The 19,832-nt window shown below is 43.9% G+C and overlaps 1 protein-coding gene across 1 annotated transcript in view; it reads right to left on the bottom strand.

Annotated features, from left to right (window-relative positions):
• CCDC13 (coiled-coil domain containing 13) overlaps positions 1 to 19,832 on the bottom strand; it is a 977,767-nt gene that overhangs the window by 863,146 nt on the left and 94,789 nt on the right. The window contains exon 4 of the mRNA XM_044066042.1: positions 3,130 to 3,272. Within this exon, the coding sequence (XP_043921977.1) occupies positions 3,130 to 3,272 (143 nt within the window). The remainder of the gene's footprint in view (positions 1 to 3,129; positions 3,273 to 19,832) is intronic.

Genomic DNA, 19,832 nt, shown 5'->3' with positions numbered 1-19,832 from the left:
GAAATGAAGCAGATACTCTCTCTTTCATCTGAATGAAAGATCCTCTGGAAGCAGCAGTTAGTGATCTAGGTGTGGGAAGATTTTGAATTCCTGTAACCATAGATGAGCTGCTACCACCACATTGCATTTGGTGAACACCCTGGGGAGTGTGGTGAAACCAAATGGCAGGGCTCTGAATTGAAAGTGATGGGTCTCACATGGAAGTGCAAAAATTGCCTGGTCTACTTTTCCATCTTTATGTGAAGGTATGAGTCCTGTAAGTCTATTAAGCTCATCCACTCATTCTTCTGAAGACACAGAAGAATAGATTGCACAATGACCATTCAAAATAGGGTCCTTTCGATGTATTCATTTAAAAGACTTAGGTCCAAAATAGGCCAGAGGTCCTTTGTCTTTTTCATAGCCAAAAGGAAACACAAATAAAATCCTGATCCTTGCTGATTTGGCAGGACCTTCTGGATGACTCTTTTTTGTAAGATGGAAATAATGTCTGGTATGGCTGACTTTTCCTGATTTGGTTGACATTGGGCAAATTAAGAGGTGATGGTAGGTGCTCCAAAAATTGAACATGACAGTCTCTGGATATTATCCCTCTAACCTATCTGTCTCATGTGATAGTGAACCACAAGTGAGGGTAGAGGGGTATACGTCCGCTGAATGCTTTCAGAGTGGAGCAGTCAAACAAACCGTCAGGGGTTCTGAGGTCAGAAAGGGCTCTCTGAATCCCTGATTTTGCTGACCTCCTCGACCTCTGGGCTTGTGTCCATTGAAATGGCCACATCTGCCACAGCCACCTCTGTCAGGAGAAATCATATGGGTGGTGAGACTTCCAAAACCAGAGAGTTCAAGCCCTTTTTGGTTCCTGGAAAAGTTGCACTGAGAGGTCTCAAACTTAACTCATACCACACAGAGAGTCTTGCCATCCTGTTCACTCTTCTGTATCCCATCTTTCACTGCTTTACCAAGTAATGTGGTACCTTCAAATGGAGCATTAGTGAATGATGCCTTAACAGTGCCTGCAAAATCACATTAGTGCAGTCTAGTGTGATGACTCATGGTGATGCCAGTTCCAGCTGCTTTTGATGATCCATCTGCTGCATTATGAAGAAAGCGCATGGTCAGGCTGGTAATGTTTGTCATTGTAGGCAGAGTAGCCTGGAGCTGTTTCTGTGACTCTGCTGTAACTGGATTCTTCAACATGGATAATGTTTGTGGAGTAAGATTTCTCTGGAATCTGGTCATATAAGAGGCACAGTTCACAGCTCTAATTGTGAAAGACCCTGAAACATACGCTTGCTTCATTAGTTTATCCACAGCTCAGGACTCCATATTGGGCAGATGGACAGAAGACAAGTCTTCGGATAACTCTTTTGGTGGTTGTCACAATAATAATAGAGTCAATTGGGGGACTCTGTCCAAAAGTGTTTATCCTTGGAGAGGTTCGAAGTATCTTGTCCAATTTCCTGAAGACTGAGTTACATGTGTTGGGCTCCTGCCATGATTTCTTGATTGCTAAGACTACCATCTTATCAGCTGGTGGGACTACCCAAAATGTTGAAGGGATCATCCTGTAGGCCACAAACAACACTGCTTCATCCTGACAGAGGGGCTCAGATGGCCAGGATCTCCTCTGTCCCATGAGCTCCATGATCTCACTGAAGGAAACATCCTTGGGATTGAGGGAAGCCTTCTTTGTCACCTGAATCAGTGTCTGAAGTGACATACTCATTAGCTGAGTCAACAATGCCCTCTTTTTAGATGGTTCCGAGGATGAGGCATCTGAATCCTTCGAGGGCTGTCTCTGTGGAATCACAGCTGGTTTGGAGTCTACAAGACAATACTGCCGGGATGATACCTCATTAGAGGCAAACCCAAAAAGTGGGGGCATAGGATAGATCCATAGTTGGAGGACCCAGTGGATCCACCTTATGAGGTGAAATGATTCTCCCCGGTGCTTGGATGATACTGTTAGTATTTCTAGCATTTTAATATGCAGTAATTCACACAAGTTTCACTGTTTTTTTTTTTTTGGGGGGGGGGTTATTACGACACCATTCACCTACAAAGGCCCAGATTCAAAATAGGAATTGTTGAAACAACTTTCTAAGATTATGCCAGTTAGCTGGAATACAATTCCTACTAAAATGCAAAATAATAATACACTTGTACTATTAAGAAAACACACCCTAGACTACACCTGCAAACAGAGTTCACATTTTCTTCTTTGAATGACAATGAATAACTAGGTCCTATCAATTGAAAGTTCTAAATTTCAATAGCATTTTCAACAAAAGCTGCTTCCTACAAAATGATACTTTTGATTGGATATGCTTCTTCACTACTTCCACTGTTCTAAACATTACATACTGCATAATTTAGCACTAAGTTTCAATAGTGCAGGTTTTTACACATACATCCATTATATTATTCGGTGCAATACTGCAGTTATAAATGTGTTTCTTTACAAAACACTGTTTAACTTGCAATGTTGTATATGCTGTGATTATACTGTGATAAGACTAAAAAGAAACATTTTGTAGACTTCATTACAGATTTTACAAACAACTAAACATATATTCCAGTCTTTAATGAATTGTTTCTACTGAGCTAAAATTAGGAATGTTTTTACTCACTGAGTTTGGACTTAAACAAACAGGGGATGCTTTGCAGCCACATTTTATATTCATGCCAGTATGTTATCTCCACTTTCCAGTGGCTTTGACATTTTTATTTTTTACCCACGCCCACTGATTTTCCTACCTGTAGTCTTGAAAGTTTGCCTGCACACACTATGTTGCCTGCTTATTGTTGTGCTAAATAAGCAGGGCCAAAGGGGGAAATACTGCTGCCATTTACTTGCTGTATATACATTACAGAATTTTAGGAGCGTACAGCCATTAATCTGCAGGTGCTTGACAGCATCACATTATGTGCAGTTTCACCTAAATCCAGATGGCTTCTTATATTCTCAACCCCTTAATGAAATACCCATAATACAATATTCTCCCATTGCTAATAAGACTTTTATTTACCTAACTATATATCTACCCTAACATTCATATCATGTTTGAAGGTGATCATTACTTCTGAGAAGCCCCCCACACACAGTATTTTTTAGCAAATACTTACTTCTTTTTCCAGTTGTTTAACTCTGTTACTCAGTTGCTTCACTTTGGCTTTTTCGCTTTCCATTTCAGCTGTCAGCTCACGGTTCTTCTTTGACAGCTCTATTATTTTAGTGGCTGCAACATCTCCAGCCATGCCAGTTGTACCTGAAAGTATAAGAAATTTAATTAGAAAGTGGGCCTGCTTAAGAAAATACATGTTACAGTTCAGTACTCATTAGATTTAGTAGACTAGTCACAATCAGGCTATAAAATTCAATGAATCAGTATATACTATCCACATGGTTTTTGTACTCACATGCTAATCTACACCAAACAGTGACAGCAATAACAGTAAAGTGATCTTCATATAATGACTCGGGTTAGAACTACTGCAGACGCTATAGTTCTGAAAGAAAGACTGGTTTACTCTGTACCAAAGGAAAACCTTAATTTGCTTCATGCTCTTCAAAACATTATAATTATAGATTTAGGTCAGAAGGTCTCACCCGATTCATGAATAATGAAACAGATGGGGCATAATCACCTGTCATGTTCTCAACAGTTTTAGTTAATGTTTCTCTCTCTGACTGCATCAAAGATGACCTGTGTTCAGCTAGCAGCATGAATACTGAAGGGACTGGTCAGGGGAGTGTTGGAGTGAGCAGAAGATGCTGGCTTTCCCATCCTAGGGGGTAAGGTTGCCTTGGTTTGCAACAATATCATCATTAACAGCCAGATGAAATCCACACTGCAAGCAGTATAGCCTGATGAGGTTCACACTGCAAGTAGTATACCTCCTGGTTGGGAGGGTGAGCATGCATATATGCATGCTTCTCCTGAAGCAACAGCAGAAAGGATATTATTTTTACTTATATTTTTTATTTTTATGATTGAAAGAAAAAAAGGGAAAAGGGGACTATCAGCGATGACAGTTGTAGAAATACACCAGCGTGTACAGGGACAAGAAAAAAAGACTACTGGGGGGGGGGGGCTATCAGCAATGATAGTGGGAAATACACAATAGTGTAAAAGTGGAAAAGTATCAACAATGATACTCCGAGAAATACACCAAGTGTAAAAAGAAAGACAAAAAGGGAAAAGACTGTAAAAAAGGCAAAAATGTACCTAAACTGATTAGCGCTTGAGAGTAATAGCTAGATGCAACTGTTTTTCAGAAAGTGCAAAATGAGATCAGTGGTAATTGAGAGAGAGGGATTCTGAGTAGAGGTGAAGCCTGAAAGTTTTGACTGGCATGAGCTGCAGTAATGGCTGAGTTGGTTATGATATCAGAACCAAACTTATGTGTTAAAGATGAAATGAAGATTGACAACATCAGCTGTAAAGTTTAGCTGACTCTTCTCTCAAATTTTTCAGCTTATCTAACTCAATACTAATCTCACAATCTCTATAACATCTCACTTTTGCAGAGTCAATGTATGAGGCACATTTGCAGCAATTAAAAACAAGAAAACTTGACAGAGACTTGACTGATTTTAGAAGCAGTCAAGTTTTTTCTTGGCCGAGAGATAAAACTCATACGTCTGGCCAAGCAGCAGTTAATGAGCAATCTATGAGAGGATGTACTGACAGCTCCAACCAATCACATGAAGCAACAGCTCTGCAGTCAGAAGAGTAATTGGGGAGGCATTTAGAGATACCAACCAATCATATAGATTTGGTGTTCAACCACTGGTTCTGTGAACGGAGAAGAGGGAACCAGATGTGTGTACCAAAAATTGACAAAATGGAGTCCACACAGGGTTTTCTCGTGCTTCTGTTACCAATTCAGAAAAAAGGAACTGGTGAAAGGAATTGGTCTAAGAACAGGGCTTGGAAGAGAAGAATGGATTCACAGGAAGATTTCACAACCTTCTCTATGAAACAGATGTAGAATAAGGACATAGCATGCTACTGCATAATATAGCTACAGAACACTTAACAGATTTGAACTTTCTGTATTGCAAAAAGGACTGTCATTTGCTCTAACAAGTACAGTAGACCTGGGACAGGTAATGTTGGACATTAAGTTATTTGCCCGTAATTTACAGTTGCAGTCTATGTTTCCTGGTGATCATGATATGAATGTTTATAGAAAACTGAGTGAGTTAAAATTCATGCAAGTTTGGAAGTATTTTGTAATGCATATGAATATGATCTTTCAGAGTTATTTAATGGCACTAATTGTGATGCCTCTGCACTGGCCCAGTAATCAAGAAGCCTCAGTCCTCACCACTAACATCAGTGAGGGACGTGCACATTCGGAGGATGACAACTACACATACAGTAAAGTACAATTTCCCTTAAGGGCACACAGAGATCAAAGTCAGTCTGAGGCTGTTTTTCCCTCTTTCTCCAGATCCTCAATAAGACTCCCCACTAGCACAGCTATAGAGTTGAGTCCTTAGCCAGGGTTCCAAGCTAAATCCTCCCAGCATTCTCTTTTTCCAACCAGTGCTTTGTGTCCCTGCCCAAGTAGCTAACACACACATACACACACACACACACACACACACACACACACACACACACACACACACACACACACACACACACACTTTGAGATTTGATTTATACACACACACCTGAGGAAGGCTAGCACAGGTTTACTAGCTATGCCCCTTCTGCCCAGACCATAAGGTAATTATCACTGCCACCAGAACCCCTTATCAGCTACTTTAAGGTCCTTACCAAAGGGTGGTCAATCCTACTGTGTGATGTTACTATTATCCAAATGGTAAATGTGACCAAGGCCAAGGCTATTTAGGAGTGGCCTATACAGTGTCACCAAATACATATGCAAGTACTTTAAGAGCTTAAATATCTCTAAACAAACCAGCCACAATTAAAAGGTTTAAATATTCTTAATAATAAATAATAAAAGAACAATACAATATTCAGTAACCCAACATAGTGACAACAGAGTTCAGAATCACAGGAAATATTTTAAAACAACATTGCATGACATTCTCAAATAAATAGAGAAAACATCTAAACTAATCTTTACTATATTCATGTCTATATCTAAAAGATAATTTTCCCTAGTTACTTACTGTTAGCAAGGCAGAAGTGCTGAAGATGAATGTTTCCAGGTCAAAAGACAAATACAAAATACACAGTTTCTGAAAGAGTTCCCAAATTAATATCAAAACATTACTGCTGGGTCAGCTGGATGACATCAGTATTTGTCACCTACCTTCAGTTCCCAGGCTAAGCGATACCACCAACAATTTTAGCATCTCTGTGTGAGAAGTACATATCTCTCAGAAGTCTGCTTAGAACTGGACATCGTAAAACAGTTAAACACTTTTACATTTTAAATCTAGTAATTATTTCTGTTTCAAGGCAATATAAAGAAACTCCTAGCTCTAGACATCCTGTCTCCTTGCTGTCTTGAAACTAACTTTTATCGCACATCATAAACAATTTCAACTTATTTTCTTGAAGTTTTGAAAGTCAACTCTGTATGTTCCAACTTCTACCATTAAAACACACATCTGCACAGGTATATAGTTTATACACATTTCTGCTCTTTTCCAGCAGGGAACACTGTGGTTACATTCTTGAAGCTCAGTACATAACATACAGTTCAACACACACACTTCTGCACCAGTAGTTTAATATCCACATAACATATAGTTCTCTTACATTTGCAAGGCAAGCCTATGGATCATATTAATATTCACAAATATATGATTATTTACAAAATTCCAAATAGCTGGGCTGGCAACCTCACAGTTCTGCCCCCCCCCCCCGAAAACTCAAGTTAGTTTTTCAAGTGACATTTGAGAAAGGTTGCTTGAGAGGGTTGAGCCTATCTGGGAATACCTTACCCCATTCCCTGTCTTGAGAGCCCATCTGCATTGGCATTGCTAACCCCACTGACATGCTGCATTGTCACATCATATGCTTACAACCCTAGGCTCCACAGTAGTAACTTGGTATTTTGCTGGCTGGCTCAATGTAGCCATGTTAAGGGATTGTGGTCTGTAACTACAGTGAATTTCCTTCCATATAGATAAGGCTGAAGTTTCTGTAGTGCCCACACTATGGCTAGGTATTTCTTTTCTACAGCTGTATAGCATTCCTCCCTGGGTTGGAGCCTATGACTGAGATATACCACTGGGTGCTCTTCTCCCTCTGAGGAAACCTGGCTAAGTACAGCCCCCAACCCATGGTTTGAAGCATCCACCTGCACAACAAATTATTTGCTGTAATCTGGACTGGCTAACATGGGGGGTACTCCCAAAGCTCCTTTAAGTTTCTGGAATGCCTGCTCACATGCTGGGGTCCACACTACCTTATCTGGCCTGTTTTTTCCTTGTCAGGTCTGTGAGGGGAGCAGCTATGGTACTATAATTGGGGATGAACTTTCTGTACTACCCTGCTGTCCCTAAGAATGCCCTCACCTGCTTTTTGGTAACAGGGGCAGGCCATGCCTGAATGGATTCCACTTTGGCAGGTTCTGGCTTGATCTTACCACTCCACACTCTATGTCTCAGCTAGGAGACCTCTGCCATACCCACCTGACATTTGCTGGGGTTAAGGATCAACCATCCCCTCTGTAGTCTTCCCAGCACCTCCCTGACATGCTGAAGGTGCTCTTGCAAGGAATGGCTGTAGATGGCAATATCAACTAGGTAAGCAAGGGCAAAATCTCTTGCTCCTGTTAGGATATGATCTACCAGCCTCTGGAAAGTTGCTGGGAAATTTTTCATCCCAAAGAGCATCTGTATGAACTCATAAAAGCCAAAAGGAGTCACAAAGACTGACCTCTCTCTAACACTGGGAGTCAAGGGTACCTGCCAGTAACCCCTGGTAAGATCAATGGTGGTAAGATACTTAGCCCCACCCAGCTGCTCTAGGGCTTCATCTGTCCTAGGCATGGGATAAGCATGTGACTATTTAATTTTCTGTAGTACATATAGAACCTGGCATTCTCATCCTTCTTTGGTACCAGCACCATTGGGGAGGCCCAGAGACTGCTGGACATCTGAATTACCACTAGTTCCAACATTTCCTGTATCTCCTCCCTCAGAATCTGTTTGACTCTCTCAGGCACCCTGTAAGGGACCTGCTTAATAGGCCTTTGGGGTCCTGAATCCACAGGTGGGTGCACCCTGGTTTCCCAATGAGCATGTCCCCACACTCCTGTAACACTGCTTGGATTTCTTGAACCTGGGTAGGGGATAGTTGCTGGGACATTGCTACCCCTTCCACCAAGGTGTCAGTCTGAGCCTCACTGAGGAGATCAGTCACCAGATCCCCTCAGACTCTTCCTGCAATCCAGTGCAAATACTCAGCACAAGGATCTCCCTAGCATGGTAAGGTTTCATCATTGTTAACATGGTACAATTTGTGCCCCAGTCTCCTGCCAACAGTTCTACCATGTAGTTAACATCAATAGCCTTCATTACCACCTTGTGGGGTCCCTCCGAGGCTGCCTGCAGCTTGTTGTGTCTGACAGGAATGAGAACCTTTATCTGCTGGAAATCCCAGGCCAATAAAAGTTCTACATAATATGTCTCTTTGTATGTTTTATGCCCATATGACCTGCAAAGTGAATATCATGAGCTATGGCTAGAAGTGCCAGACGATAAGCTCTGGGCACTACCAACTGCTGTATTCTCTTACCCTCAGAAGGAGGATTTCTTATAGGAGGTCTGAGAAGAAAAACTCCTTTCAAAAAGGCTTTGCAAAGTTTGTGGGACATTAGGGCAGATTCAGAAATGCCCACATGGAAATTAGAAATAGCTGCCAATTGAACCTTAAGAGTAGATGGAGATGAACCTGCATGAAAAAGTTCAGCTAGAAAATCAAGGACTAGTTGGATGGAAGCGGTGAAAGGATCTATGTTCTTTCCTTGTGCCCAATATGAGAAGCGTTTCCACTTACTCAAATAAATCTTTCGAGTGGAAGATTTATGGGAAGCTATCAATATATCTCTAACAGAGTGAGATAATTGAGGAAGCCTGGCTACGGTTGGAACTGGAGGAACCAAGCAGTGAGGTTCAGAGAGGGGAGGGAGTGATGAAACTGACCCGACTGGTGGATCAAAAGATCTGGAACTAGGTCCAGATTCCACGGTCGCTCCAAAAGAAATCGATGTAGAAAGGGGAACCATACTTGTCGAGGCCAGTAAGGAGCAATGAGGATCAATGAGGCCTTCTGAGTGATAGCTTTCTGTATTACTTGAGAGATCAGTGGGAAAGGAGGAAATGCATACAGAAGTCCCGGGCCAAACTTGGACTAGGCGTCCCTGCTGGGTTGGCCTGGTAAAGGGAATAGAGTGAAGAATTCTCTGCACTTGCTGTTTTGGGGAGTAGCAAAAAGATCGCAGCAAGGCTGACCCCACTTGAGAAAGATTTCTCTCACTACAGAGTCTTTCAGAGACCACTCATGAGGCATGAGTATGGCTCTGCTCAATTTGTCCATAATGTGATTGGACTTCCGGGATGTGCGTTGCTATCAGAAAACGCTGAGAAGAAATCGCCCATTGCCACAGTCTGAGTGCTTCTCGACACAGGGGGTATGATCTGGTTCCGCCTTGTTTGTTGATGTACCACACTACAGACATATTGTCTGTCTGGATTGCAATCGTTCCCAAGGGAAGAGAATCTTGAAGGGCTTGCAACGCTAAAAGCACTGCTCTCATCTCCAGAACATTTATGTGCAAGTGGCATTCGTTTGGTTGCCATGTGCCCTGGACTGTCCTGCCCTGATAATGCCCCCACCCGATCAGGGAGGCATCCGTTGTCAGAGTAGCAACCGGAGGAGGTGGAACAAATGGTCTTCCCGACAGGAGCTGGGGAAGACATCCACCACATGAGATGCTTTTGCACGCTGCGTGATCATAATGGTGTGAGACATTGGAAGTTCCTGGTATGACCATTGGGTAAAAGCATCCACTGAAGGATCCGCATGTGGTATCTGGCCAATGGAAGGAGGTATGGCGCTGCCATGATTCCCAACACCTTTAGAACTAACCTGGCTTTGACTCTGTTGTTGTTGAGAAGAAGTGACACCAATTTGTGAATGTCTGATATCCTTTGGTTCGTTAGCCTTGCAGACATGTTTATAGTATCTAAATTTAGCCTATGTAGGTAATAGTGCGACAAGGCGACAAAACAGACTTTTCGCAATTTATTGAAATACCCAGTTTTTGACAAGCGAAAAGTATAATCTCTGGCCATCAGAAGGAGATGCTTGGTGGGAGCTGTGAGAAGCCAGTCGTCCAAATATGGAAACACCTGGAATCCTTGTCGTCTCAGGTGAGAAGCTACCACTGCCATGCATTTGGTAAACACCGGGGGCAGTTGTGAGACCAAAGGGCAGGGCCCTGAACTGAAAATGACTGGTTCCCAGCCTGAAGCGGAGGAATCTTCTGGGCGTCTGTTCATCTTTATGTGATAGTACATCTCGAAGGTCTATAGAGCACATCCAGTTTCCTTTGCCCAAAAGGGCAAGGATCGATTGCAGCGTGACCATCCGAAATCTTGTTTTCTTGACTGATTTGTTCAAGACACTGAGCTCCAAAATCGGTCTCCAGTCCCTGTTTTCTTTGGAACTAAAAGAACCTTGAGTAGATTCCGGATCCTTGTTGGTCTGCTGGCACTGACTGAATTTCTCTTTTTGCAAGCAGTTTTGAAATTTCCAAAGCTGCTATATCCCTTTGAGCGGGTGGAACATCTGGAAGGGATTTTTTTGAGTGATTTGGAAAACGAAAAAAGGGGATAGAATAGCCTTCGGAAATGATGGACTGTACCCATTTGTCTTGAGTCAGGGATAGCCAGGCTTCTGGGTACAGTGACAATCTTCCCCGACTGCCTCCGAAGATGGTCAGACGGGCAACACCTCAGGGATGTTGAAAGGGCTTGTCAGGAAAGGCTTCTCGATTACCCTGCTTCTGTGGACCTCCCCCTGCCTCTAGGGCGACGTCTACCATTGTTATTCCACCTCTGCCTCTGGTAGGAAAACAACTCTGTGCGTCAGGAAGTCCCTTGAGATTGTTTACGGAACCACATCTTCCCACCCTTCTGGCCTTTGGGGTGAGGCCTAGAAGGAGTCGAAAACGGACTCCGGCGGCAGAAAGGGTCTTGCCATCAGTCTCGCACCTAGTCAGGGTTTCTTTCACTTGAGGACCAAAGAGAGATGATCCATCAAAGGGGAGTTCGTGAAAGGCGTCTTGAAAGGGTCCATAAAATTGCATAGCCGCATCCAGGCGTGCCTACGTAAAGCTACACCTGTCCCTGCGGCTCTGCTCGCTCCATCGCCGCATAAGAGAGGCGCATGGAGGAGTTAGATATGGAATTAAGGGTAGCCAGCTGCGTGTTCATTTTATCTTGGAAACCCGCAGCTGTAGGATCCTTAACATTTCACTCGCTTCCTTGATCAAGTCCCTTTGAAGACGAGTGAAATGGCACAGGTAATTCAGCGACGCATGGTAAATGTCGCTGAGGAGAACATCCGCTTCCCATACCTATCCATGGACCTAGATTCCTTGTTAGGTGGATGGACAGGCACTGAAGGATCAGCCAGTTCCTTCTTTGTGGCAGCAGCTACCACCATAGCATCCACAGAAACTCCTTTTGATAAAAATTGCTTGTCTGATGGAGCTGTGATGAATTTAGAGGGTCTCCTGGGAGTGGGGTCCACTGAATCAGGAGCCGTCCATGCCTTCTTAGCAACCACCTGCATGAGGGGGTCGAAGGGGGACACCCAGGAGGTGGAAGGACGAGAGCCAAACGCCTCAAGATACACAGATTCGTCCTCCAAAGGGTTGAGGGCTGGCCAATTTCCCTCTGTTTCAGGATCTGCAGAATGGCTGCCAGTGAGACACCTTCAGAAGGGGAACGGGGAACCTCAGAATCATCCAGATCTGTGTCTGGCGTGATAGACTCAGGTGAGTCAATGTGCTTCCTCTTGCACTTCCTCTTCCGAGGGGCTCTTCTGCCAAATCAGGAGAGGCCTCGAAGAGGATGAAATCCCACAGGGGGCTCCTGAGGAGCTGGCTCTCTGCGGTCCGGGATGAGGGAGTGAGTCAACTTACCCTGAGGCAGCATCGAGGAGGGGCTGGAGCCGACTGTGGAGTAGAGCCAGGCTCTAACACACTCTGCATGACCTCGAATGCACCCCTGTCAGGCAGAGCCAGAGGTCCCAGCTCCGAGGAGCTAAGAACCCCCTCGGCACCGACAGTGATGGCTCTGAGGCGATGTCGGAGCCGAACTCCAGCGCCAAGCACCGAGAGGGAGAGGGGTCGGACAAGGGTCGATGCCACTCACCCTCGGAGCCGACGAGGGAAGTCCGCGCCGAGATTCTCCAAAGAAGAAAGCGGAGCCGGCACGGAGCCGAAGACAATTGTCTCGGCTCGGAAGTAACCACAGTCTCGGTTCCGACACGACCCGGCTCCGAACTCAAAAGAGTCGAAGGAGGAAAGAGTTGATGGACGGGGCAGGCACCGACTGATGAGTCGGGCTCTGAAGCATCTGGGCTAGTGCCTCGGACTTAAGTAGTCGACTCACCACTCTCTGAAGGTCATGATCGGACAGCCTCGATGACCTAGAGGAATGAGACCTTTGGCTCCGTTCAGACAGCAGGGAGATCCTGGAGCCAAATGAACGGAGCCAAGAGAAGGTGACCTAGACCTCTTTCTAGTTGTCGGCTCCGAAGGTCTTGTCGGAGCCGACACGGGTACCTCGATAACCTCGGCTCCGGCGGAGCGAGGAAGCCACAGAAACTGTGGACTGAGACTTATCGGCTCCAGCCGGAGCCGATAAAGGCAAAGGTTGAACAACCTGAGGTCTCGGCTCAGAAGCCGGAGCCGAAGACCTCGATGCCTTAGAGGGCTTCCTGTTGAAACTGACAGGGAATCCTCTGGCTTCAACAAGCCTCTCAGAATCAACTTGTTTTTTTCTTTCCTGCAGGACCCTGGGGCTGAAGCCATGGCACACAGCACAGGAGTCCTGCAGGTGCAAACCCAGACAATAGACACAAGAAGTGTGAGCGTCTGTCAGAGACATTTTCTGACAGCACGCATCACACTTCTTGAATCCGGAGACCTTTGCTTCTTTTGACATTTCCCTAACTGACAGGTGTACACAAACACACACCCAAACACACAAGTTATACCCTGTCAGCAAAAAATAATAATTTTAGTAGAAATACTAAAAATTAAGTACAAAAAATTAAAGTAAAACTACACAAACACTCCCTAGGGAAGGGAAGGCCAAAGGGAGAACCAACAGTTCTTTTAATAAAGAAACGGAAAATATTAGGGTCGGGGATAAAGTTCTATGATCTACACTAATCTAGGAAGAATTTAACTTAAAATGGGGAAAAAGAGTAACTTTTAGAAGAAAAAGCTAACACTCACCAGGAACCGGTAGAAGCAACCAACCTCGAAGCTGTAGCGGCAAACGAGATCTGAGGTAACTCTCGCCTAGCATTGTGGGATATAAGGGGAGCCTCGAGCCGGTGGAACCAACTCTCGAGCTTTTAGAGTGGCAGTCGGGCCGAGGTCGGCTCCGAACCCATCCAGCAAGAATGAAGGCGAGATAGACAACTTAACATCTAACTTTTATCGCACATCATAAACAATTTCAACTTATTTTCTTGAAGTTTTGAAAGTCAACTCTGTATGTTCCAACTTCTACCATTAAAACACACATCTGCACAGGTATATAGTTTATATACATTTCTGCTCTTTTCCAGCAGGGAACACTGTGGTTACATCCTTGAAGCTCAGTACATAACATACAGTTCAACACACACCTCTGCACCAGTAGTTTAATATCCACATAACATATAGTTCTCTTACATTTGCAAGGCAAGCCTATGGATCATATTAATATTCACAAATATATGATTATTTACAAAATTCCAAATAGCTGGGCTGGCAACCTCACAGTTCTGCCCCCCCCCCCCGAAAACTCAAGTTAGTTTTTCAAGTGACATTTGAGAAAGGTTGCTTGAGAGGGTTGAGCCTATCTGGGAATACCTTACCCCATTCCCTGTCTTGAGAGCCCATCTGCATTGGCATTGCTAACCCCACTGCCGTGCTGTACTGTCATATCATATGCTTGCAACCCTAGGCTCCACCTTAGTAACTTGGTATTTTGCTGGCTGGCTCAATGTAGCCATGTTAAGGGATTGTGGTCTGTAACTACAGTGAATTTCCTTCCATACAGATAAGGCTGAAGTTTCTGTAGTGCCCACACTATGGCTAGGTATTTCTTTTCTACAGCTGTATAGCATTCCTCCCTGGGTTAGAGCCTATGACTGAGATATACCACTGGGTGCTCTTCTCCCTCTGAGGAAACCTGGCTAAGTACAGCCCCCAACCCATGGTTTGAAGCATCCACCTGCACAACAAATTATTTGCTGTAATCTGGACTGGCTAACATGGGGGGTACTCCCAAAGCTCCTTTAAGTTTCTGGAATGCCTGCTCACATGCTGGGGTCCACACTACCTTATCTGGCCTTATCTGGTCTGTTATTTCCTTGTCAGGTCTGTGAGGGGAGCAGCTATGGTACTATAATTGGGGATGAACTTTTTGTACTACCCTGCTGTCCCTAAGAATGCCCTCACCTGCTTTTTGGTAACAGGGGCAGGCCATGCCTGAATGGCTTCCACTTTGGCAGGTTCTGGCTTGATCTTACCACTCCACACTCTATGTCTCAGCTAGGAGACCTCTGCCATACCCACCTGACATTTGCTGGGGTTAAGGATCAACCATCCCCTCTGTAGTCTTCCCAGCACCTCCCTGACATGCTGAAGGTGCTCTTGCAAGGAATGGCTGTAGATGGCAATATCAACTAGGTAAGCAAGGGCAAAATCTCTTGCTCCTGTTAGGATATGATCTACCAGCCTCTGGAAAGTTGCTGGGAAATTTTTCATCCCAAAGAGCATCTGTATGAACTCATAAAAGCCAAAAGGAGTCACAAAGACTGACCCCTCTATAACACTGGGAGTCAAGGGTACCTGCCAGTAACCCCTGGTAAGATCAATGGTGGTAAGATGCTTAGCCCCACCCAGCTGCTCTAGGGCTTCATCTGTCCTAGGCATGGGATAAGCATGTAACTATTTAATTTCCTGTAGTACATATAGAACCTGGCATTCTCATCCTTCTTTGGTACGAGCACCATTGGGGAGGCCCAGAGACTGCTGGACATCTGAATTACCACTAGTTCCAACATTTCCTGTATCTCCTCCCTCAGAATCTGTTTGACTCTCTCAGGCACCCTGTAAGGGGCCTGCTTACTTAATAGGCCTTTGGGGTCCTGAATCCACAGGTGGGTGCACCCTGGTTTCCCAATGAGCATGTCCCCACACTCCTGTAACACTGCTTGGATTTCTTGAACCTGGGTAGGGGATAGTTGCTGGGACATTGCTACCCCTTCCACCAAGGTGTCAGTCTGAGCCTCACTGAGGAGATCAGTCACCAGATCCCCTCAGACTCTTCCTGCAATCCAGTGCAAATACTCAGCACAAGGATCTCCCTAGCATGGTAAGGTTTCATCATTGTTAACATGGTACAATTTGTGCCCCAGTCTCCTGCCAACAGTTCTACCATGTAGTTAACATCAATAGCCTTCATTACCACCTTGTGGGGTCCCTCCGAGGCTGCCTGCAGCTTGTTGTGTCTGACAGGAATGAGAACCTTTATCTGCTGGAAATCCCAGGCCAATAAAAGTTCTACATAATATGTCTCTTTGTATGTTTTATGCCCATATGACCTGCAAAGTGAATATCATGAGCTATGGCTAGAAGTGCCAGACGATAAGCTCTGGGCACTACCAACTGCTGTATTCTCTTACCCTCTAACCCTCCCTCAGGGGTCCACTCTCTATACAGTAACCCTTTGTCCCAGTATGCAGATTCCGCCTTCCCTTGAGAATCAAGTGGCTCACTAGATACCTCCCCTCAGGTCTTATAATGTAGGGTCTGAGAGCTGAGCCTGTCTCAACTCTCTCTGAGTAACCTTCCACAGCTCCCCTTCCACAGAAAGTCTAGTATTCTCTGACAGTAGTGCCTCACTATCAGCCTGGTTACTACTACTCACCTCTGCCCTTGCAGTCACTCTGTCCAAGAGAACATCAGTACCCCACAAGCAGCTGTGGCTCACCTTCAGTCTCACTGCTACAGGGTAGCACCCTCCCTGAAGTAACCACCTCACCAGTCCTGGCTGCAAGTGTGTGGTCTATCTGGGTCTCCCCCAGGCTACCAGACCCACATGCTTGTCTCCAAGCCTGAATGCATGCAACTGCATGCACACATGGTACTGCATTATCAAAATCATTCCCTATTAGGACATCTGCAGGGACATCCTCAAACACACCTACTTGCTGGCTTCCTTTTCCACCCTGTCAGTCAAGGTGAACCCTAGCCAAATGTATTTGGAATGGGGTACCACCTAAAGCTCTGACTGGGGTAGACTGCCCAGGCAAATAGTGCTCCTCTTTAACCATTGCAGGGTTCACAAATGGTTAGGTCAGAGGCTGTGTCTCTCTTAGCAATGGCCTCCTTCCCATTCACTAAGATAGGATATAACCTCTTGTGGTAGTTTGGTACCCATGTTGTCTCGAGCCAACCTACTATTGGCATTTTGTCATTCTCACTTACTGGCTCTCCCACCGTTTGTTCCCAACCTTGCCTCTGTGTACATCTATATGCTATGTGGCCCCATTGGTTGCATTTAAAACATTTAACCCTTGGTCTTGGATATGTACCTGGTCTAGTGGCTTCCCCTGCTACTGGTGGACTCTTTTGGGACAGTCTGAGCTGCCCACCATGTGTTCCTTAGACCCATGAGCAGCACTGGGTGTCCCTTTCCTGTGCAGTGATGCCCTGCTTTCTAGGTATAGGTCTCCCTTCTTCCCCAACTCATCTACAGTATTGCATTGTCTATCAGCTAACCAGATTCTCATGTCCTCAGGCAAAGTGCTAAGGGCTTGTTCCCTCACTAAAACGTCTACCAGCCACCTATGAAAATAAGTGCTTAGTTCAGCAACATATTCACACATACTTTCATCTGCCTTGCATCTATGCTCATGAAACTTTTTTTCTATAATCGGCAGGTGTTAACTTAAAGCATTCTAGCAAACAGTTCTTTACATTATAATTTAAACAATCAGTGTCAGATGGTTTAGAAAGAACAGTTACAGCTTTACCATGGAGTAAGAGGGTCAAGAACTGTACCCAGAGCCCTTGGCCAACATTATACTATTTACATACCCTTTCAAACATATGAATGAAAGTATCACAATTATCCCCCCTCTATAAATTGTGGAAGAAATTTACTGACCTCTGTTGCTTCTGGGATTCAGTTACTCCCTTCCCCATTATCTCCATGACTCTGGTGAAGAGTCAGCATCTCCTTTGCATGTTGCCTTTGTCTCTCATTCTCCTCAGCCTGCAGATGACACAATTTCTTATTTTCCTCAGCCTCCAGATGTCTCAGTCTCTCTACTGCTTCTGTTTCCCAATGCTTGGTCTCTAGCTCAATTCTCTTTAACTCCAGATCAAGTCCTTTGTGGAATGGTTGAGCTGTCCATTTTATGAGCGTTGTACATCTCCACAGTCAGTCTGATTGCCCTCCTGGTTGCTATTCTGTGATGCAACTGTGATCAAAGCTGTAATCATGTCTGTTTTAGTCAGGTTGGCATGCACCAGTTCTTTAGCCTGGCATATTTCAGCCAACTGGCTCTTTGTCAGCATACCATACCCCTCTGCTGACATGCTTGCGTGCTCTTCCTGACTAAATAAGATAACAAAAAAAAAATAAAACAATTGTGATATGAACTCTGAATGTTCACTGAGTGGCTGATTAAGAGTACAAACACTTTCAGTGACCACTGTACACAGGCTACAGGAATTAAAAATCCATGCCACTACAAGCCAATTAATATGTGATGTGGCTAACTCACCACTGTCAACCAATTAATATGTGATGTGGATTTCCCACCACTGCCACCAATTAATATGTGACACCCCTGCACTGGCCCAATAATCAAGGAGCCTCAATCCTCACCACTAACACCAGTGAGGGACGTACATATTGAGAGGATGACAAATACACACACAGTAAAGTACAATTTCCCTTAAGAGCACACAGAGATCACAGTCAGTCTGGGGCTGGTTTCTTCCTCTTTCCTCAAGATCCCCAATAAGACTCCCCACTGGCACAGCTATAGAGCTGAGTCCTTAGCCAGGGTTCCAAGACAAGTCCTCCCAACTCTCTCTGTCCAAACAGTTCTTCATGTCCCTGCCCAAGTAGCTCTCTCTCACACACACACACACACACACACACACACACACACACACACACACACACACACACACACACACTTTGATATTTGATTTATGCACAAACACACACCTGGGAAAGACTGGCACAGGTTTATTAGCTATGCCCCCTTCTGCCTAGACCATAAGGTAGTTATCATGGACACCAAAACCCCTTATAAGCTACTTTAAGGCCCTTACCAAAAGGTGACAAATCCTACTGTGTGATGTTACTATTATCCAAATGATAAGTATGACCAAGGCCAAGGCTATTTAGGAGTGGCCTATACAGTGTCACCAAATACATCTGCAAGTACTCTAAGAGCTTAAATATCTATAAACAAACCAGCCACAATTTAAAGGTTTAAATATATTTAATAATAAATAATAAAATAACAAGACAATATTCAATAACTAAACACAGTGACTACAGAGTTCAGAATCACAAGAAATATTTTAAAACAACATTGCAGGACAGTCTCAACTAAATACAGAAAACACCTAAACTAATCTTTACTATATTACTATCTCTATCTAAAAAATACTTTGCCCTAGTTACTTACTATTAGCAGGGCAGAAGTGCTGAAGATGGATGTTTCCAGGTCCAAAGACAAATACAGAATGCACAGTCTCTGACAGAGTTTCCTAATTAATATCAAAACATTACTTTTGGATCAGCTGGATGACATCACTATTTGTCATCTGCTTTCAGTTCCCAGGCTAACAGATACCAACAGAATTTTTAGCGTCTCTGTGTGAGAAGTACATATCTCTCAGATGTTTGCCTAGAACTAGAAGTCGTAAAACAGTTAAACAATTTTACATTTTAAACCTAGTAAATATTTCTGTTTCAAGACAATAGAATGGAACTCCTAGTTCTAGACATCTTGTCTCCTTGCTGCCTTGAAACTAACTTTTACAGCACATCATAAACAATTTCATCTTATTTTTTTGAAGTTTTGCAAGTTAACGCTGTATGTTCCAACTTCTACCCTTAAAACACACATTTGTACGGGTATATAGTTTATACACATTTCTGCTCTTTTCCAGCAGGGTACACTGTGGTTACATTCTTGAAGCTCAATACATAACATACAGTTTAACACCAGTAATTTAATATCCACATAACATATAGTTATCTTACATTTGCAAGACAAGCCTATGGATCATATTAATATTCACAAATGACATATGATTATTTACAAAATTCCAGATAGCTGGGCTGGCAGCCTCACACTAATAATGAAAGAAAAAGGTTTAATTTAAATAAGGATGAAATCGCAGCTGTGGCTGAACTACATTAAGATAACAGTATATTGATCCACCCTGCAGATAATTAGTGATCAGGGATGCAGATCATTACAAAGCTGAGATTAATGGGATGTTAAGTGATACTAGTACTTATGAAGCTATTGATATCATTCAGGTCGATGATATCATGAGGT

This window comes from Protopterus annectens, chromosome 3.part0 (genome assembly GCF_019279795.1).
Source record: "Protopterus annectens isolate FY-2018-M chromosome 3.part0, PAN1.0, whole genome shotgun sequence".
In the NCBI taxonomy this organism is placed as follows: domain Eukaryota; kingdom Metazoa; phylum Chordata; order Ceratodontiformes; family Protopteridae; genus Protopterus; species Protopterus annectens.
The sequence above is the reverse complement of the archived record's forward strand: the minus strand, read 5'-3'. Positions and strand labels throughout refer to the sequence as shown.